Source organism: Cervus canadensis, chromosome 29, assembly GCF_019320065.1.
Source record: "Cervus canadensis isolate Bull #8, Minnesota chromosome 29, ASM1932006v1, whole genome shotgun sequence".
In the NCBI taxonomy this organism is placed as follows: Eukaryota; Metazoa; Chordata; class Mammalia; order Artiodactyla; family Cervidae; genus Cervus; species Cervus canadensis.
In genome coordinates, this window is record NC_057414.1 from 4,415,887 (window position 1) to 4,437,420 (window position 21,534).

The 21,534-nt window shown below is 37.1% G+C and overlaps 1 protein-coding gene across 15 annotated transcripts in view; it reads left to right on the plus strand.

Moving 5' to 3' along the window:
* The window catches only part of DLG2 (discs large MAGUK scaffold protein 2), a 2,236,304-nt gene that overhangs the window by 453,611 nt on the left and 1,761,159 nt on the right, over positions 1 to 21,534 (plus strand). For all 15 annotated transcript variants that reach the window (XM_043451476.1, XM_043451478.1, XM_043451480.1 and 12 more), the window contains one exon: positions 20,701 to 20,775. In XM_043451476.1, coding sequence (XP_043307411.1) covers positions 20,701 to 20,775 — 75 coding nt within the window. The remainder of the gene's footprint in view (positions 1 to 20,700; positions 20,776 to 21,534) is intronic.

Consider the following 21,534-nt stretch of genomic DNA (forward strand, 5'->3'; position numbering starts at 1 on the left):
AGTATCTCACATTGATTGGGCATCCATTAATGACAAAATCAATCGCTTTAGTGCATGAGACTCATAGATTTCTCACTGTGATCCCCTTTCATTGCTAAAGAAAAGATTATTTAATTTTGAACCCACCAACCAAGTTCTCCATAGTATGACCTTAAATTTTTTTACTTTTACAGATTATATTTCAGAAAATCTTAAGGGATATCTTCCTATAAGGCCTAGTATCACATGGTAGCTTCAACTGATGTTAATGGACTTGAAGCCTAAAACTTCCAGTTGGGTTAGTGGACCAGGCCTCAAAGTTAGATGAATGCCTTCTTTTATTTCAAAAAATTGCCAAGCATCTCATTCAGTTTTTCCAATTGTCAATGAAAATAAACTAAAATGATTTTTTTAGAAAAGGTAAGTGGGAGTTTGTATTTCCTTATATAATCCAGGAAATTGTCTCTGAAATATGTTTTACTTTTCCCGAGGTATTACACCTGGTGTTACTTTTCTTGAGAGAATGCTGTCAAATCTGACCTACATGTATTTCATAATTATTTCAAAATCAGAATAATTGAAAATACTATAAAACATAATTAGTACTTTAAAAATGTTACAAAAATTTATTAATTAGAACTCAAAACTGGAAATCTATTGCATTAAACAAAGTAAATCGACACTGAAATCTGTTTCCTCAATTTGAAAAATATAATCTAAAAACATGTCATGTGCTATAAATCCATTTATCAGAATATTAATGACTACAGGTACAAGGTAAGAAACATTATTACTCTGCTTTAAATGTTGTATCAGAAATAAATGTTATTGTTACAGCATTTTGATTTATCATGTAAATTATACAATTCAACAGGATAAATATCCATGTGAGATTTCATGAATATTCTGAATTAATTATGTTCATGAATATTTCTAGGGTGGCACCTCTCTAGGACAGAGCTACTTACCACAAAGTTATATCATGATGTTTGAAAGTGAAAGTGAAGTTGCTCAGTCGTGTCTGACTCTTTGCGACCCCATGGACTGTAGCCCACCAGGTTCCTCCATCCATGGGATTTTTCAGGCAAGAATACTGGAGTGGGTTGCCATTTCCTTCTCCAGGAGATCTTCCCGACTCAGGGATTGAACCCGGGTCTCCCGCATTGTAGGCAGATGGTTTACCATCTGAGCCACCAGGGAAGTCCTATTATGATGTTTAAATGGTAATTAATGTATGGTTGATTTTAAAGCTGCATATGGGTGAGGAGACTTCCTCAAGGACTGCAGAATGCAAATCTTGTTCGCTTCAGCCACCTCCACTGATACTCTTTTTTTTCCCCCCAAGTGACTATGTACTTGGGATGTCCTTGTTCTACTTTCCTGGGACGTTTTGGCAGGAAACTTGCCAACAACTTGGAAATTTTAATTCTGTCTCAGTTCCCCCCCCATCACATTCTTCCCCACAAGGGGTCCACCTGCTAGCACTTCTGGCTGAGAGGTTTTCCTCAGGTTTTGCTTTGCTGAAGCTTCCTGCGAGACTGGAACTGCTGACTAACTCCCGGGTCTGTCCAGGCTCAGCCTCATCTGTGGCACAGCTGAGTGAGCACGCCTGACCACGCTCCCACCAGAGTCCCGTGGCAGGGAGCACAGGTACTTCCACCCGCTCTCTTCTTTCCTTCCCATCTTGGCATGAAATGCACTGGACCGTCCCCTTACGTCCTGTGACCTCTTGGCTCTCTCTCCATTCTCCCTTCTGTTGTACCCACTGTGGAAATAAATTCCTCTTCATAGCTTGCTCCATAGTCTTAAGAATAATGTGAGAAGATGAATGAAAGGAGAGATTATGACAAATCGAGACAAGGCACTGCATAATGGCAGTATAAAAGGATCCATTAGACATACCAGAGAAGTGTTTTTCTTTTTCACTTTTCTGCATGTAAAAGGCAGGAAATGATTATGGCCTGTTTCATAATAATCTAACACCCCCCCACCCTGATAAAGTAATCCTAGATCTCACCCATATGACTCAGATTGCTTAAGGTCTTAAGTGCTCCAGTCTGACCAGACTGATTTGCAGAACCTTATAGTTTTGGGGTAAGATATTTTCGGCCAGAAAATCATCAGAGCACCTGAAAACTCAGATTTTCTTTCACCTGGATCCCAAGGTCATTTCTGATGTTAAGATAAGTCACTTGTATAAGATTGAATCTCCTCTTTTGAGTGTTTTTGTCCAGGTTCCATTTTAGCCCCTTTGTCACAAATGTCAGTACTGAGAAAGGAGAAGTGACATGACTTAGTTGAAGAGCAGCGCTCTGGTGCAAGACAGAGATTTAAACTGTTCTCACACTTACTGACTTTAGGACTTGAAAAAGTTTTTAACTTCCCTGAATCTCAATTTCCTCATTTGTGAAAAAGATATGCTATCACCTATATGTAAGCGGTGTTGCGGTCAAGTATTGAGAGTACCCAGCGCAGCATCTGGCGTAATGAAACAATTAACTCAGGGATAATTTATTGATCAACTCCCAAGATATACCTTTAATTTATCCCTTTCTTTGAGTATGGTCATTGAGAAAAACGTGGTCATCCCAATAAACACGATTTAGTGACTGATACAACATGCTCTATAGAATGGACAGTTCTTAAATATGTCTTTAATAATTAAAATATAATAATCCCAATGATTGTGATAACTAGAATACAAGGCTTCCCTGGTGGCTCAGTCAGTAAAGAATCTGCCTGCAATGCAGGAGACCTGGGTTCCATCATCCCTGGAGAAGAGAATGGCAACCCACTTCAGTATTCTTGCCTGGAAAATTCCATGGACAGAGGAGCCTGGTGGGCTACAGTCCATGGGGTCACAGAGTCAAACACCACTGAGCACCTAACACCCAGAAAACAAGGAAAATAATGTTAGCCTCTGTTAAGCGAGAAACATGCTGTTAGATGATTGATCAATAGGACCGCAGTTCTGGATAGCAGGCAGAATATTTTGGGCTAAATTTAATAAAATGTGAACAGTTGGTAGAATTTTTCTTTTGCTATGTAGGAATTCTCAAGTATCATATGCAATAGCATATGGGATTTGATACAAGAACAGAAGAAATGTGGAACTGTGAAAAAAATCAAAGTAAATCTGTACTTTGTAACTTTGGACACCTAAAGGCATCTGGACATCACTGTCCCTTCCTGTAAAACAGGTGTATATTAATGCATCTTTGAGGTCCTTCCTTTTTCATCCTAATCTAATGTTATTCTAAAGTATATTATCTCTGCAACTAAAATTATTCATGTACACTAAGTATCTTAAAAAGTAGTAGTGGGTGAATCATATTTCAGGTGTCCATTAATTAGACATTTAAAAAAGTTTTAAAAAATCTATTAAGATAGTTGCAATGTGGTGGCTCAGTGGTAGAGAATCTACCTGCTAATCCAGGAGACGCAGGTTCGATCCTTGAGTCAGGAAGATCCCCTGGAGTAGGAAATGGCAACCCACTCCAGTATTCTTGTGTAGAAAATTCCATGGACAAAAGAGACTGGTGGGATACAGTCCACAGGGTCGCACAAAGTTGGACACACTCACACCCATATTGTTATTCCTTAATTTTTAAAATATTACATGATGGTAGTTTCAATTGTTAATATGTGTAACAGGTTGATGTGCATAATAAAATTCAAATAGCAGAATGAAATGTGGACCAGGCAGCATAAAAGAGGGTTTTATTGATGTCAATACTACATCTGTTCTGTGAATAACACTTTTTGTATTCATCAACCCACCATCTTTTTAAGAGTCCTTTAGAATTTCTAAAAGGGAGTAGCTGTTGCTGGGAAGTTGAAAGATATTTTTGCTAATGCTAATACGTATTATTTATTATTTTTAATAGAAAAAGTGTTATGTTGTACTCTTATATTAATCATGGAAGTATTCCCAACTATAGGTTTTTTGTTTTTTTTTTGAGGGGAGCTAAAATAATTTTTATTTTCCAGAAGAGCTTTATGTAGAGAAAATGAAACAAATCACCGAGGCAACAAATGTTTTTTCGGAGTGGCTCTGTCTTCATCGACAAAGCTATTTATTCATGCGGTTATATAGTTGCATCTGCTCTCATGCAGCTATAGAAGCAGCACATCCATTCATTCATCTTATTCATTTAACAAGTATTTATTGAATGCTTAATATGTGCCTGACACTGGAAGGCATGGGGATATAATGAACAATCTGTTCTTGTGAAACTTTTAGTCTGATGGGAAAACAACCAATTATAGAAATAACAGTGTGTGATAGGAGGTAAGTGTAGGGTGCTTTGAAATGAGCACAGGGCTACCTAAGAATCTGCTGGGTTGGATTACAGGGTAGGTAGGGGTTTCATATCAGGAAAGGGTTTTCTGAGGAAGTGACAATTAGACTGATATGCAGAATGGAGGGCACAATGGGGGAAATAGTGTTTGAGGTCAAGTCCCAGATGTGACAGATTGCTAGAAGAGAGAAAAGTGAGAGAATGGCATAGCCCAGTGTGGCCTGGATGTACGGTGTCCACCGTGAGTAGCAAGATAACAAAGGATGCAGAAAGAGTAGAGGCCCAGTCATAAATATCAAGTTGAGATATTATCTTAAAGGAAATAGAATTTTCCTTCCATCATTAACCCTGGTCTCAAATCCCAGTTCGCCCTGACTTCTCACCCATTTCATTTCTCTGATTTGAGCTCTCTGCTATTATCTGCCACATCCCCCTTTGCCCATCCTTACGCCTGTTCAGTAAAAATAGTGGTTTTACCTTTCAGTAACTAGATGACCTTCTCTGAAATGTAGTTTTCTCTTCTATAAAATGGTCCATATCTTTCAGGATTGTTTTGACAATAAGAACTATAAAGCACTTTTAGCATGTTATGTTGTAGGGGTGCGTACTTTTATTTAATTATGGTGCAAGTGGGGGGCCCTGTGGAGGGCCACAGTCTCCCCATCTTCTTCTCTTTTCATGATGCTTTTCTCATCTCTTTCCTGACAGTGACATTGATCCTGATACATAACATCTCAACCAAGCATCTGCAACGTGGCAGGTCCACTTAACAGAAATTGGAACAGGAGGCTTAATGGATCAGGAAAAATCTGCTGGGTGGCAGAGAGAGGCAGAAATACAGCTAATAGTAGGGAAATTTTAATAAACTCTGGCCTTTTAGTATAGAAAAGGGACAAGAGCCAATGTGAAAAGATTTTATGACTACATTAGTAACCTGGGATTAAGCATTTTAATTGCATAAAACACTTCAGCATATTAATTGCATTAATATAATAGCTTAAATTTCCTTTATTAAGTATTCCATACAACTCCCAGAATGGTCAATCTAATATAAACATCTAACGGCATAACTCTCACATGGAGGCCCTGCTTGAATTCAAGATGAGTGATTGTCCAAATTCTTACCACAGTATGTAGATCTCCCTGGACCTAGCACCTCATTTCTTCTCCTGTCTCATCTTCCATTAGTCTACTTTGTATTTTATACTCCAGGAATGTTAAAAAAAATTCATGGACCAGACTACTTCTATGTCTATGCTACTTTTTCTGTCCTTCTTTAACTCACTGGCCCATTGGCCTTGCTGGCGCTGCTCTGTTCTTTGAAGGCGTTAGCCATGTCTCTGCTTTGGAGACTTGCACTCACTAGTCCTCTGTTTAGATGGCGTCATCCATCTGTCTCAATCTTACTTATCTTCTAGTTCTGGCTGTTCATGCCATAAGCTTTCCTAAAATCTCCAGTTAGATTTGGTATATTGAATAGCTGGGACATATTTCTGACATGGAGACAACTTAACTCCTCTACTCCTTAGACTATCTAAGAAACAACAAAGCAGTTTCTTAGAGGGGATTCAAACCCAGGTCTTTGTCACTGACGTCCATGCTCCTATCCACTATCATTGTCTCTTGGTTAAGTAACTTCACATTTATAATGTAGTTAAAACATACTCTTGATACTACATTTTGGATTTGGTTCCTCTCAACCTAAGCATCTAATTAAATAAAAATAATGCACCCACATAATGGTTAATTTAAAGTTATTCATAATTAACTGTAGGTTTGTATTTTCTGGACACATATCCATAGCGTGTAAAAGTAAACTTTTAGAAATGGAATAAAAATGTATCATGTGAATCATACCAGTCATCTGTTGATACAGCTGTAGTAAATAGTCCTTCCTGCCAAACCTGATTACCAGGATGTTATTCACAACATCAGCCCTTTCTTGACACTATGAGTAAAAGCTACGCGTGTTGTGAAAAGCTATGACTTTGGGAGAATTATCCTTTATAAGACTTTTAGGTAAATTTCATTTTATGAGACAACTGTGGGTTTGCAAAGGAAACAAGTGCAAATCATATTTTGCAAGTCAGATAACATTTAAGCACATTTATTGTGTTCAAAATTTTTTAAATGCATAACTGTCTTTATAAAGTATAAAGTAATTTATCACTTCCTTTTATTATTTATTTCATCTGAATGTTTGTAGATAAGATTTTCTTAAAGCAGATTATTCATGATTACAGCTTTCTGAGAGACCTGTCTCATTGCACATATGCATGTTTCACCAAAGGCAATTTGGGAATGTGTGTTGGACCAAGGTTCAGAAAATAAAGTTATAGATGTGGATTTGCCATTTATTATGTTAGTAATTTTAGTCAATTCAGTTTACTCTCCCTGAGTCTTATTTTCTCAAGTCTGAAATGGGGATAATAAAACTGACTTATGCATACTTCCTTCACAGGATTATTGTAGAGAATCAAATGAGTTTATTTAAAAATTATAAAATACTTAGACATGGAAAGGATGAGTAAAATTATTGAAAGGAGGAAATCCTAGAGTAAATTGAGATCTTTTATACTATTAACATACTGGGAGGTGGAAAAAATGAGAGCTGTAACCATCTATGTGTTAGAACTAATTTTATGTTGATTACAGGGACCCAAGCAAATTGGCCTTACAATTATTGGGTCTCCCAGAAAACTGAGTATTGGGCATTTGGACAGCAGCTGACATCCACAACTGAATTTGGCTTAGAGTGGCTGCACAGTATAGGGCTCAGAAGCATAGCTTTTGGAGTCAGATTCTTGCTGGAGTCCTAGTTCTGCCAGTTATTAGTTCTGTTGTCTGGGCCAAATTACTTAACCTAAATCTCAGTTTCTTTATTTGTAAAATGAAACAACAATAAGCACTTCAAAGGGATGTTGTGAGGATTAAATACAATATTCATTGCCTCCACAAATATTTGCTGAGTGCAAACATGTGCCAGGCAGTACTGTAAGCAGTGAATAAAGACATGGACCCTGCCCTCAGAGAATTTATGTTATAGAGTGAAGAGACTGGCCCTTACTAGGCACACAGATAGAAAACATGATAGCAATAGCTGCTATAATTTAAAAAGCTGAGAAATGGAATATAGAAAGACAGATGAGTATAAAAAGAGAGAAGGGCTATGCTAGATAGGGCAGACAGAGAAGTTCTCTCTGAAAAGGTTCTGGGAATTTGAAAGGAACAACTTCATGAAGATCTTGGGAAAAACATTCTAGGCAAGCGGGACAGCAAGTATAAATATATACATAGGGCTTAGTATAGTGGCTATACATAATGTATGGTCACCGTATAGCTGTGAATTTTTCTGTTTCTCCTCCTCATTTTCCTCTTTCATTTTCTCTTATTTAGGGAATCTGACATTTAAGAATAAATTTCAAAGTACAATCACTAACTCAACAAGTCATTTACCACTGTAGTGGCAAACTTTTATTACATAGTCATGGTGATGGGCATTTCCTCTGGCCTTTCATGAATCTTTCCCAGGTTAATATGTGTTTATTGATGAGAAAAAGAGACCAGATATTTTAACCTTTTCTAGTGTACATTCACAATTAGTATCAGATTTGAAATCCTATGAAAATATTCTCCCCCAAATACCTCTATTCCAATATTCCTGCACACACATATCCATTTCTTTGCATCTAAGTAATTCAGTTCTTGAACTAAGCTTTCAGAAGGCAACAGGTTTTGTGAAAAAGTGGTTTGACAGTACATGAATAAATTCTTAGAATTTGGAGTTTTATTTACCCATTAAGTAATCTTAAGTCAAAAGTTCCAGGAAAATAGCCGTTCTTTGGAGCCCTCTGAGCATAAATCCTTCTCCTGCTCTATTGTCTGCTCCTTGGATGGTATGCTTCTTTCTCACTTGTTATGGTTAGATAATGCAAGTTGTTCTACCCTACCACAGTGCCGTTTTCCAATTATCCTTAGAAAAGTGGGAACTGATCTCCGTTTTTATTTTCCCCTAAATTTCAATCTATCCCAATTCCCATTCATTCTTCCTACCTTCTCCCTCCTTTTACCCTTCGACATTTTTTATACTGTTAACTGGGACCTTCCTTACAAAATAAAAATACATGCACACACATACCTGTGTGTATACTTTGTATGTATGTTGCAATTCTGGTTAATACCCTTCAGGAGTTCCCAGTACCCTTCTTCCTCATTATTCAAAGTGTGGTCTGTTGACCAATTTCAATGGCATCCTTTCAGAGCTTGTTGGAAATGCAGAATCTTGAGTCCCATGCTAGAACTACTGGGTCAGAACTCGTGTTTTAGCAAGATAACTAGATGATTTGTATACTCAGTTGCTTTTGCACCCTTGGATTTAAGAATTGGCTTATTGGCTAAAGTTTACTAGCTTAACCTCACATACATGGCCCTCTTTCCTCTGGCCCTTGTCTAACTTTCCTGTCTCTGATCCCATCACCCTTCATGCCTTAGATTAAACTGTAGTCAATTATATTTAGTTCCACAAACAATCTGAATGCCATTCTGTTTCTATGTACCTGCTTTTCTTTTTGTCTATAATGCCTTTCAACTCTCTAGCCTATGCTTTCTTAATAAGCTTTTTTTTTTAACCTTTAAGGCTTGACTCAAATGCAGATTTCTTTGTAAATACCTTCCTTGATACTGTTCTCCTGAACCGAGCTAGTCAGTCTTTGTGTCCTAAGTATGAGGTCTGTGTCTGTGTGAAAGTGAAAGTCGCTCTGTCGTGTCTGACTTTTTGACCCATGGACTATATAGGCCATTCTCCAGGCTAGAATACTTGAGTGGGTAGCCTTTTCCTTCTCCAGGGGATCTTCCCAACTCAGGGATCAAACCCAGGTCTCCCACACTGCAGGCGGATTCTTTGCTAGCTGAACCACAAGGGAAGTCCCTATCTGTGTAATAGTCATCATGTAGTACAGTTAATTTTTACACATGCCTATCTCTTGCTAAAATGTGATGTCTTTGAAGGTGGTGGGGAAGTTATTAGTCCTGTTTATAGCCTCTGATCTAGTATGGTGCTGACAGGTATACTGTAAGTGTTGCTTGATTCTTTCATGTAACAGACATTTGGTAGACATTGCTGACTAAGTAAATGAACTAGGAAGGAAGTGGATGGAAGCACTTCCTTCCTGCAACTTATGCACACACATATGTGTATGTTTATATAACATGTGCTTCACAAGAAATATTGGTGAAAGGTATCTTTGTATTCTGATCGATAGAATGTTCAGTTGACAGGCAGGCGATTGGTGAACTTCTCTGTGAATGATTGCCTGACCTGAAATGATACTTGAAATGTCATTTTAGTACAAAAGAAATGGTATAAAAGAGGTAAAAGTCCTCGCATGCTCCAAGAATAATGGCAACTGGATCACATCTATGACAAAATAACTTATAATGAGCATCATTTAAACCTTTAAGAGTCAAATATAAAATACTTGTAGGTCAGTAGCACATTTGTATTAATATTAAATAAAAGCTAAAGCAGCCAGATCAGATTTTCAGTTTGATTTAAAAAAAAAAAGCCAACTTATATCTGTTTAGCTTCTCAGAGATTCTATATAATATGATACTTAACCTAGTTTTAAGGGAAATTATTTGACTTTATAATATGTATATAATATTTTAGTATAAATATATTATAAAGCTCTAATAATTTTTAATTATATAGCATATTTTAGTATAAAACATTAAAATTTATCTTAAAGCTGTGCAATAGAAAATTAAAAAATAGCTTTATTGTCCTAAATCACTAGGTTATAAAATAATTGAAGAAATAATAAAAGTAGTTTTTTTGTTCCCCCCAAAGCAGGATGCATTAGGTTGCACTCAGCTTTCACGGTACAAACTTGTCTAGGAACCGAATGTGTGTTCACAGCACTTCTGCCTTTTTTTTTTTTTTAATATTGCTTTGCATTTTAGAGAACAAAATGTATCAGTACCATTGAATGGTTTTACCCCAAGTAACCTCCAAAAGGAAGTTAAAAAAACATAATAATGATTACTGCTTGGAATCTCTCCAACTAACTATAAAGATGACCTCAGCACTATGCAATCAGAGCCCCAAATAGGTATTCTGTTATTTTGTGGTTGAGATAGGAGTTAAAATTTTTAGTCACTTTCAAATATGTTCTTAAATGATTCTGAAAATCCTAGACAGAAATGCCTCAGAATAATCAAATATATCACTTTTCCATGTGGCAATAAAGGCGACAACAGAGATTCTCCCTGAAGACCACTTACTTGCACATATTTTTTAAAATTCCAAAAGTCAGTTCTAAAGATATGAGTCATACCATTTATTACCCATATCAGCAAGAGTTGTTTTGGCCCATAAAACACAGTTGAAATAGTATTAAAACAAAACTTACCTCTCCTATAGTTCATACTTTTACAAAGAGATATATAATTTATCACATTGTATTTATGGTATCTCCAAAAAAATTATTTTCAAATATGGTTCTAAATAGAAACTGTGACGAGGAGTTAGAGATTTTCTTGCTAATAAAAAGTACTTGAAAATCCTTTGCTAAAGACACTGTAAATAAAAACATGCTTTTAGCAAAAAAAAAAAAAAAAGAAATTCTCCCTTCCTGGTCTTTGTTATAACTCCTCTAGGATTTCAAGCAATAGTGCTTTTTTGCTAGTCCTTTAAAATAAAACTGTCCTGAATTAATACACATGTAATTTACTTAGCAATCCGAAGTTCTATTTAAATCGAGGACAGGTCTAATTGTTAGTTCTTCCTGGCTGACTGCTTGATGTTGGCTATGGTGCCTGATCTACAAAAGCCTGAACATTCTTTCATTGATTAACATTTGTCCAAAAACATATATTCATAGGTGTCAGAAAGACAAGGCACATACAAAAATAATATCCATCTACCCTCCTTATCTTTGTGTTAGGCTTTGGCAGAATTTTTAATATCTGAGAAAAACCTCTGACAAGAGAGAACTAGGTACATGTAAAGTGATGGCATTCTGTGTGTACTTTTCAGAAAACACTGTCCAATGTAAATGCAATTTTTGGAAACTCAAGAAGATTATAAGAACAAATTGATATGAACTGCATATTTAATAGGTTATAATTATGTCTTATCATAAGCTCAACTTTTTAAATCCTTTATTCTTTAGAAATATGGTAATTGTCCCCTTTCCTGTGTAGTTAATTATAAATTTCAGGAAAAATTAAGTCGGCTAAAACTCTTGAGTGTTTTTTCTTTGTCTCTATGGTAGCAGTGAAAATAGAAATGAATTGCTTTGATCTTGTTTCTGAATGGCATTTCTTTCCTCAAAGGATGGACCTTATTTGGCAGACCTGAGATTTTAGATATTTTTCATTAGCTGTTTATTCAAAAGAGGTATTTTTTACAGATGAATTTTAAAATGTGTCAGGAAGAAAAATGAAGCTTGTTTTAAAAATCACAGGCTTTGTTTCCACAGAAGTTTGTAGTTTATGATATAATAGATCTGCCAATGAAAAATATTCATTGACTCTGGTAGTAGATAATGTTCAAAGTTTCTTTCTTGCAAGGAGAAAAGTACAATTGTAGTTCATTTCTGTTGTCTCATCTTATTATGTCAGTGGGATGCAGTGACAGCATGCAAATATCAATGTCATTTAAAGTATTTTACAAGACTGTATTTTTATTTATTTTTTTTTTCAAAGCTGTATTTTTAATCTTGTGTTTAGAAGCTTAAATTACTCTATTGACTCTAACTCAATGTAGCAATAATTCAACTTTGGAGATTTCTAGAGTTTCAGGGATTATTGGAAGATGCTTCCACAGAATTCTATAATATAATATATTTCTTAGAAATATTTACAGACCATTTATTTCAAATATGTGATACCAGACTGCAGAGTCCATTCCAGCTCCCAAATTTAGTCATCCAAAAACTGTTACACTATTTCAGATGTTCTTTCCAACTTAAATTGAAAACTTAGATTTAAAATTCCTGATGTGTGTAAAGTACTTTCTTATAAGCGGGAGACCTCGGTTTGGTCCCTGGGTTGGGAAAATACCCTGAAGAAGGGAAAGGCTACCCATTCTAGTATTCTGGCCTGTAGAATTCCATGGACAGTCCATGGGGTTTCAAAGACTCAGACACAACTGAACAACTTTCACTTTCATCATTTTTCTCATTTAATTTTCATAGTGAACATGTGAGATTTGTGAGATATGTATTATTTTATACTTAGGGTACAAAAATAGGCTTAGAGAAGCTAAGTGGGATAGGAGGAAAATCTCTGTTTAATAAGATAAATATAAATCTTATTAACATATGTCTGTAATAAATATATTTTATTATATAAATAAATACACTTCTAATTAGAATGTATATTGGACCCTGGCTTAAATATATTCCATTATTATTTTATGTAATCCTAATAATCCTTTAAACTGGGTATTATTCTGTCCACTTTATGGATGAAAAAACTGAAATTCACAGAGTCTAAGAAACTTACTCACAGAGCTAAAAAGCGACAGATTTAGCATTCTCAATAGGGATTCTAAAACAATGGATTCCTCATTGTTTTAAACACTTTCTTCCACTGCCTTTCAGGATAAGTAACTTAATGTTAGAATGAACTAACAACTCACGCCAAGTACCTGCCATCTAATAGTACTCAATAAATATTATTTTATTATAGACCTGGAAAATGCCTTCTTCCAGGGCCCTCTCTCCATTGATGCCATGAAATAAGTTACAACAGTGACTCTCATGTATAATAAATATTTAAATATGGTCTGCTTTGAACATTCCGAGCTTATATAACTCATCATAGTTAATTTATCCAGGTAACCAAATGATTAGAAAATATTTTAACATGGCGTATTTAATCCTCTTACGCACTGGTTAGCACCTCTGCTAACCCAGGCAAATGCCTGCTTGGAGAGTCACAAGAGATTTTGGAAAATGTGATCATGACTCAGCATTGCCATCACTGTCTACTGAAAAACTCTCTCTCTCAGCATTCAGCATCCTTTGGAGAATGGGTCAGCAGCATTTTTCTCATTTGCAGAAGAGCTGAATGCATGATTTCCCAGCACGATGTCAATCTTACTAAGGATTTCCTCAGAAACTAGTTAGGCCAACTCATTTTAAACATCTTTGACACCTGAGAAAATATTAATAAAAGGAAGCAAGTACAAAGATAAGCCCAGAAAGGGATAAAGTTGAATATTGAGGAAGTAAGCCTAAAATTTAATGAGAAATGTTAATGCTGACCATGAGCGGGTTTATCATCTGTAGTTGATATCTTGAACAAGCAGGATATAGTACTAGAAGCCTTCTTATTTGGGCTCTCCATTGTTACTTTAAAACTTCTTAGAGTAGAGTTGATGGATGATATTGTGTATTATATGTGTACAATATAGTCATTTACAATTTTTAAAGATTATACTCTGCTTACCATTTTTATACAATATTATCTATATTTTCTGTATTGTACAATATATCATTGTAGCTTACTTTATACAAAATTGTTTATTCAAACTTCTTGGTGTCAGTGATCCCTTCTTTGCCCTCTTGATGAAAACTCAGGCAGTCATGACTTTCCAGGCACTTGCAAAGAATTAAAAGTCCTACAGTCACTTAAAATCACAAATACAGCCTCAATTAAGTAATTAAAATTGTCCAGTCTCAAATATTAATCAGAACTCTGAACACTTTTCCTAATTAAATATTCTCTTTTTCTTACTGTGGGGTCTTCAGATAGAGTGTCTGCTTTGGGGTAATGCTATAGGTAGGGCTAGGGTTTTTTTATTTTTCTTCTTTTCTCATTTGCTAGTTAGTTATTGGTCCCTCCAGGTTTGAAGCATGGTAGGGAAATAAAAAAAAGGAGAGCAGAAAATTATTATGCTGGGATTGTCATATTTTTTGCTCTCTGAGCCTGACATCATCATAATGATAATAATAACAAAAGCAAAGAAAATAGCTGATGCTTGTGTAATGTCAATTATGTCTAGAAACAATTCTAAGCACTTGTATTAATTCTTTTAATCTTCCTGACTGAGACAGAGAGTTTAGCAATAGACCCTGGGTCATCACTGTTGTGGGAGAAGGCAATGACAACCCACTCCAGTACTCTTGCCTGGGAAATCGCATGGATGGAGGAGCCTGGTGGGCTGCCGTCTATGGGGTCGCACAGAGTCGGACGCAACTGAAGTGACTTAGCAGCAGCAGCAGCAGCAGCATCACTGTTGTGGGTCTTGGGGAGTTTCTCTTTCTGGGCCTGCCTACATTTCCTGTGGGGCTACCCTGGTGGCTTACTGGTAAAGAATTTGCCCACCAATGCCAGGAGACACAGGTTTTGTCCCTGGGTCAGGAAGATCCCCTGGAGAAGGAAATGGTGACCCACTGCAGTATTCTTGCCTGGGAAATCCTATGGACAGAGGAGCTTGACAAGCTATAGTTCATGGGTGGCAAAGAGTTGGACACGACCAAGCAACTAACACTTTCTATGCATCTTTATGGCAGAGTAGGAAGCTAATTGGATGGAAACCTTTATTTAAGTTCAATTATTCATATACATATGTGTATACACAACCATGTATATATGGATGAATCTATACATACACATTATATAGCTCTATAAAATCAATGATTTGAAAGTATCCTAAGAGTTGTATTTCCCCCCAATTTTTTGATGTTTATGTAAATATACTAAAGCATATATTTGACTAGAAGTCAGCAAATGTGTTTTCTAGTAATTTTAGTAAGCACTAATTCTTAAATAGTGATGTTTACAATAGTTTGTCCTTTAAATATAAGTATTCTTTACATTTATAGCATACTTTACATCTCACAGTGTGTTTGCAAACACAGTAGTACAGTCATTTTAGTTCTGCCATGGCACTTAATTTTGTCCCTTGGAAACATCATGTTTTAATCTCTTTTTCTTTATCTGTCAAACTCCTGAGAGTTTCAGAAAAGATGGGAAAGACACCTTACGTGCTTTTCCAGAGACAAAACTCAGGAGAACTTCTTGAGGTTGTTTGTTTGTTTTTTTTAAATAGTATCAAGACTGGATCCCTCCAGACCCATTCTGGGCAGGACTCCCTGCTGCCCATAAGCCGTGAGGTAGAAATAAATGAGGGGAATGGCTGAAGTCTGCTTTCCCTGTAGCATAGAATCATACTTGCCCTCATTCCTAGGTTTCTGTGACCCCAAACAAGGGGTTTCCTCACCAAGTCCAAGGACACCCTGATTCACTATTAGCTGCTGCTGGCGCACCTTCAGCTGGAAGGCCCTCTACTCGTCCTTTCACTCCTAAAATCTTCACTAGAAAACTGAAGTATCTTCTCTATAAAGCCATACCTGACTCAGCCAGTCAGAGTTCAAGAGTCTAGCCTTTGGCCTCAGTTTCTCTGCACCATTTTTCAGGGTCCTTGCTCATCACTTACTCCTGACCCTAAAAATGGATGAGATCTTTTTCATCTGTCCATGTCACGTTTTATTTATATCATATGGTATACCATATATCAGCTTTCATGTTGCTTTATAATTTCATGTTTATTATGGCCCTTTTCCTTGGATTGAGAACTTCTCTAGATATAGACTGAGTCCTGATATAGCCTTGTTTCTAAATAATACAATAGCTAATTTCTTAATGAATATTTGTTGACTAAATGAATAAATGAATGAGTGGTCCTAGTTTTAATCCTGTTTTAAAAGTAACATGTTGCATTATATCTCCTAAAATTTTGGGGTCATTTTAAGAGAGGATTTAAATTTTAATCTCTCTAAATTCTGTTATCTCTATATATACCAAGCATGTTTGAGAAATGAGTTCAGTTCAGTGCGGTTCAGTCGCTCCGTCGTGTCTGACTCTTTGTGACCCCGTGCAGCACGCCAGGCCTCTCTGTCCATCACCAACTCCTGGAGTCCACCCAAACTCATGTCCATTGAGTCGGTGATGCCATCCAACCATCTCATCCTCTGTCGTCCCCTTCTCCTCCCGCCTTCAATCTTTCCCAGCAACAGGGTCTTTTCAAATGAGTCAGCTCTCCGCATCAGGTGGCCAAAGTATTGGAGTTTCAGCTTCAACATCAATCCTTCCATTGAACACCCAGGACTGATGTAAACTCCAAAACATTCTAACAAATGTAAGCCTCTGATACACAAAAAATTTCTGCTCTCTCTGGGGATGGAATGGGTTGAGTAAAACATCTTTAGAGCATTTTCTTGAAATTCTTTGTGGTTACATATTTATATAATCAATCTGAGATGTAATTGTCCAGCATATTTGGCTCATTTGCTCAGGATATTCTGGAATGAAATATGTCAAGATAATTAAAGTCGGAAAAAGACAACCAGGGAAGATGAGAGAGCTGGAGACAGCATACTATTTTAAAAAGACCAAAACTCAATGAATAGTTTTGTCTCTTAAGAAAACATGTTTTTCAGAGTTAGCTTTGCAAATCCCTAAATTCTGGTCAAGTCATACATCAACAGTCTAGAGGCATAAATATTCAGTGTAGATGGATGAGAGGGAGAAGAGAAAGTGAAATCTGTCTTTAGGGTAATTTGTCACCAACTTCTACCTTAAACTCTAACTTGGAGAGATAGACTGACCATTGAGGGAATTCTAATGTTTCCTCTTGATTTTTGACCTAAGAATTAACTTAAAAATAGACTAGAGAGTGTCCTTTCACCTAGTATTTATACTGATCCTTGCTGGCCTTCCAAGGGCCGTACTGTGCTGTGCTTAGTCACACTGTCGTGTCTGACTCTCTGTGACCCCCACGGACTGTAGCCTGCCAGGCTCCTCTGTCCCCAGGCTGCTTTGCCTGGGGATTCTCCAGGCAAGAATACTGGAGTGCGTTGCCATGCCCTCCTCCAGGGAATCTTCCCAACCCAGTTATCACAACCAGGTCTCCCACATAGCAGGCGGATTCTTTACCTTCTGAGCCTCCAGGGAAGCCCATAGCCAATAACCCCAAACTCTGTTTTGTTGCCCACATTAAATATTAGAGAAAAAACTACTAAAGATGGAGAAGGAAAAATTCTAGGAAAAAGAGAATTTTTAATCTTTTGCTTCCCTAACTGTGACAGTTCTCTTGACCCATGTTAGATTCTGTCTTCTTTAGAAGTAGAGTAAAGGGGTAGGTAAAACCTGAGGTTGGGGTTTTCAGCAATGACACTGAGTGGAAAAATCTTGTGAGAGTGTTTGGTCCAGCAGCTCTTAACCTTTATTATCACGCAAACTCACAGAGAAGTAACCATATCCTGTGCTAACGGTGGATCAGAATGATAGAGATCCTCAACTGGAGGATGTACCTCTTTGGAGGAGGAAACAGATTAGATTAATGGGAGGAATATAGGTGGCTACTTGCTTCCCCGGTGGCTCAGCTGCAAAGAACTGCCTGCCTGCAATGCAGGAGACCAGGCTTTGATCCCTGGGTTGGGAAGATTCCTGGAGAAGGGGATGGCAACCCACTGCAGTATTCTTGCCTGGAGAATCCCATGGACAGAGGAGCCTAGCAGGCTGCAGTCCATGGGGTCACAAAGAGTCAGACACGACTGAAGTGACTGAGCACACATGCGACACTCACATGGGTAGATATATGAGTGGATCAAATAAAATCCTCTCAGTTTATAAGTGAGGAAAATGAGGTTTAACGTGTTAAAGTCACTTTCCCAAAGTTCCACAAATAGATTCATGGGGACACTAATGAAATCTAAGATCCCAACTTCTATTCCAATCTTATTTTTTTCTAGTCACACACTATAGATTACAAAATAATACATGTTTTCTTAGCATCTGTCTTCAGTAAGCCTTTTTATGTATCTGTTCCGGTGTGATCATATTGTTAATTTTCGTGGTTCAACCACCAATGGGCTTCCCTGGTGGCTCAGTCGGTAAAGAAACCTGCAATGCAAGAGACCCAGGTTTGATCCCTGGGTCAGGAAGATCCCCTGGAGAAGGGAATGGCAACCCACTCCAGTATTCTTGCTTGGAGAATTCCATGGACAGAGGAGCCTGGTGGACTACAGTAGCCCATGGGATCGCAGAGAGTCTAACACTTTCACTTTCAAAACACCAATGGGAAGGCCTTAATATCTGAAACTAAAGTAACAGTGAGACAAGAAACTCAGAGAGAGTTCTCTTTCTTTACTCCATGGTATATATCCATAGAAGTTTAGACACTCCTTATTTATGCCCCCCATCACATTTTATGAGTACTCATATTCCTACATCTAAGCACAGCTCACTTATTTATTAAATTTTGCCTCTTTACCATGTACTCCATAAAAATATACATTATCTAGATATAAAAAGAGCTTATCATTACTACCATTACTACTAATGACTATTATGAATTACTACAAAAGACACATTCTTCACCACTAACATTATTTGGTATGACTTCTCATAATTAGAAATAATAGCTAGCATTTTAATAATGCTCTCAAATTTCAAAAAGCTTATCTTTATATGTAGGTAAATTATATTTATCTGACTTATGCTGTCAGAAAAGGAAAATAAAATTGTCCTTTTACTTTGCATGTCCTTTTTCATAAACATCCTTGCAAATTGTGATAGGTATCTGAAGCAAATCTTTATGATCTGAGAGCAGTCCCATGAATTAGTTTATGCTGGGTCACTCAGTCATGTCTGACTCTGTGACCCCATTGACTGTAGCCCGCTGGGCTCCTGTGTCCATGGAATTTTCCAGGCAAGAATACTGGAGTGGGTTTGCCATTTCCTTTTTTAGGGGATCTTCCCGACCCAGGGATTGAACCTGCGTCTTCTGCACTGGCAGGTGTAGTCTTTACCACGGAGTCACCTGGGAAGCCCTGTGAATTAGGCAAGATACTAATTCCCTTTTACGGGTGTGACTACCAGACTCATAGCACCTCCTGGCGGCAGGCACGTGGTAGAGTTTAGCTTGAAATTGTGGTCACCTGACTCCAGTCTAGGGTACCTTATATACCCTGTTGGTACTTTATGTCATATTTTGATTTAAACAAGAATTCTGAGCCTGGAGATTGATGATCTTAAGTGTGTTTTTATGGTGACTTTATCAATAATCACTCAAACAGCATTTCAGAGTTTAGTGATGCCTTAAAAATAAATCACCTAAGTAAAGGTTGCTCTGAAAAGCTTACAAATCACAAAATAGGATTCTTAGCACAAGTACTGAATTCAATACTTTGTTCCAGTTGAATTAGACATGTTAGGATCATTGATAAGATGAAATCATGTTAGTTGATGACATGTCTTAAGCTCCATTAAACAGAAAATGAAAAATACTAACCTCTCATAGAAGGAGCATGCATGGGCTGCAGAGTCAGTCAGATTTTTGCTGCAGTCTCAGTTATGCTGCTTTCCTGTAGGATAACTTACAGATGAGTTTCTTACCTTCTGTGAGCCTCAGTTTTCTCTTCTGTCGAATGGGCATAGCAATACTTCTATACATATTTGTTTTAACAATGAGTGATAAAATACTGAACCCAGAATAATCTTTAGCATATTTAGTAGTTCAGTAAATCACATCTGTGGTTTATATGATTATTGCTAATATTGTTAGTAATTTTTATGTATTATACTTGAGTGTGCAATAAAATGAAGGATAAAAGTTTTGTTATAATCACTTCCTCCCCTTTTAGCACTAATCAGAGCTCTTATTACAGGATAGAGCTGTATTGCTGGTTAAAAGAAAGCACTTCATTTTCTCTAAAAGGCCAATTAGCATTGAATTTATAGGAGTTACAGCAGAAGAATAGGTTGGCCTGAGACATTTCTTATGTATGTTGTAAGTGAAATATCTCTTATGTGAAAAGAAGTGCCCAGCAAATGGTTCAGAATGTTAAATCTCTGTGCTCCTGGTTTCAGTTCTTTGCACCTCAGTCTCTGATCTGACAAGAAAGGCCTCTAAAATCTATCTTGTCCAACTTTACTTTCTCTGGCTCTATGAAATGCCCTAGAGAGATCTTCACTACTAGTTCACAGACTGGAAGGGGAGACAGATAAACACGTCTTTCTGTTACTTGGCTCAAGTGGCCTCACAGGGATACAGGATGTATAAGGGTCCTCAGGAAACCCAGAGGAGAGACCAGGTCTGCCTCTGGCTTTGGAGGCTTCTCAGATGGTTCCCACCGGGATCTGAGAGGCCAGCTGCTGAGAAAGCCTGATGCCAAAACCCCAGAATTTAGAGTAATACAGCAAAGCAAAGAATAGCTTCTTGGGCCTTGGTAAGAGTAGAAATAACATACCTCGTTTCTTTCAGCATTGCACCAAAAAATCATCTTCAAAGCTTTATCCTGTACTTGTAAATATGGCAATAAATACATTGATGATAAATCTATCAATGGGTGTATATTGCTGCACATAGTATATAGAACATAATATCATTTTTATTTATTTGCAGCAAAACCAAGGCAAGTGCCCAGCCCAGAATTGTTCGGTGGAAGGTCCTGCTTGGATGCCTGTTCACCACTGTACTGTAAGTTGCTTGGATTATTCTAAGATTGGCCAGGTTAAGAGATAATTATTTTTATATTTTGGAACAACCTTCATGGAATGTGCTAGAATACATTCTGAAATTTTAGACTTCAGCAGACCTTTTGAAAGCAGAAAGAATGTCTCCTCAGAAAGCTCTTCATTATAAGAAACACCTGTGATTAGGGATTGCAAGTATTTCTTTTTGGAGTGAAAGCAAATTGCAAAGGATTTGTCTAAATGGATTATTGATGGTTTACAATTGAATAGTCTTTGAAATGAATATATTTGCCCATTTATTTTTCTCAGTAGCTGCATATTCATGAATACTTGATTTTAGATGCCTTAGAGAAAGATTCTTTCTCTACTTCCATTCTTGTGTTGACTGTTTAATAGTGATGAGTACACGGATTTGCAATTTTCAACTCTTCGTGGTATAATAATAGACTCTGCATTTGTGTGAAATCTTCCATCACAGAATTTTCAAGTGCCTTAGAAACAAACAGGTACTATGTCATTATTTCTGTGTAGCAAATGGAAGACATAAATGCAGAGGAACTAAGAACAGTGCACGAATTGTAAGGCTGGGAACAGATTCTGGACACCCTGACTGTCCTTCCGTGAACTCACTCCGCTACGCTGTGCTCTGAATAAGTGAAGAAAGTGACTGATTCATATGATTTTCTCTTATACATACATTGCCTGATAGAAAGGACAGTGGTTCCTCTGGGAACTGTGTGTGCTGTAACTGACAGTTTGCATG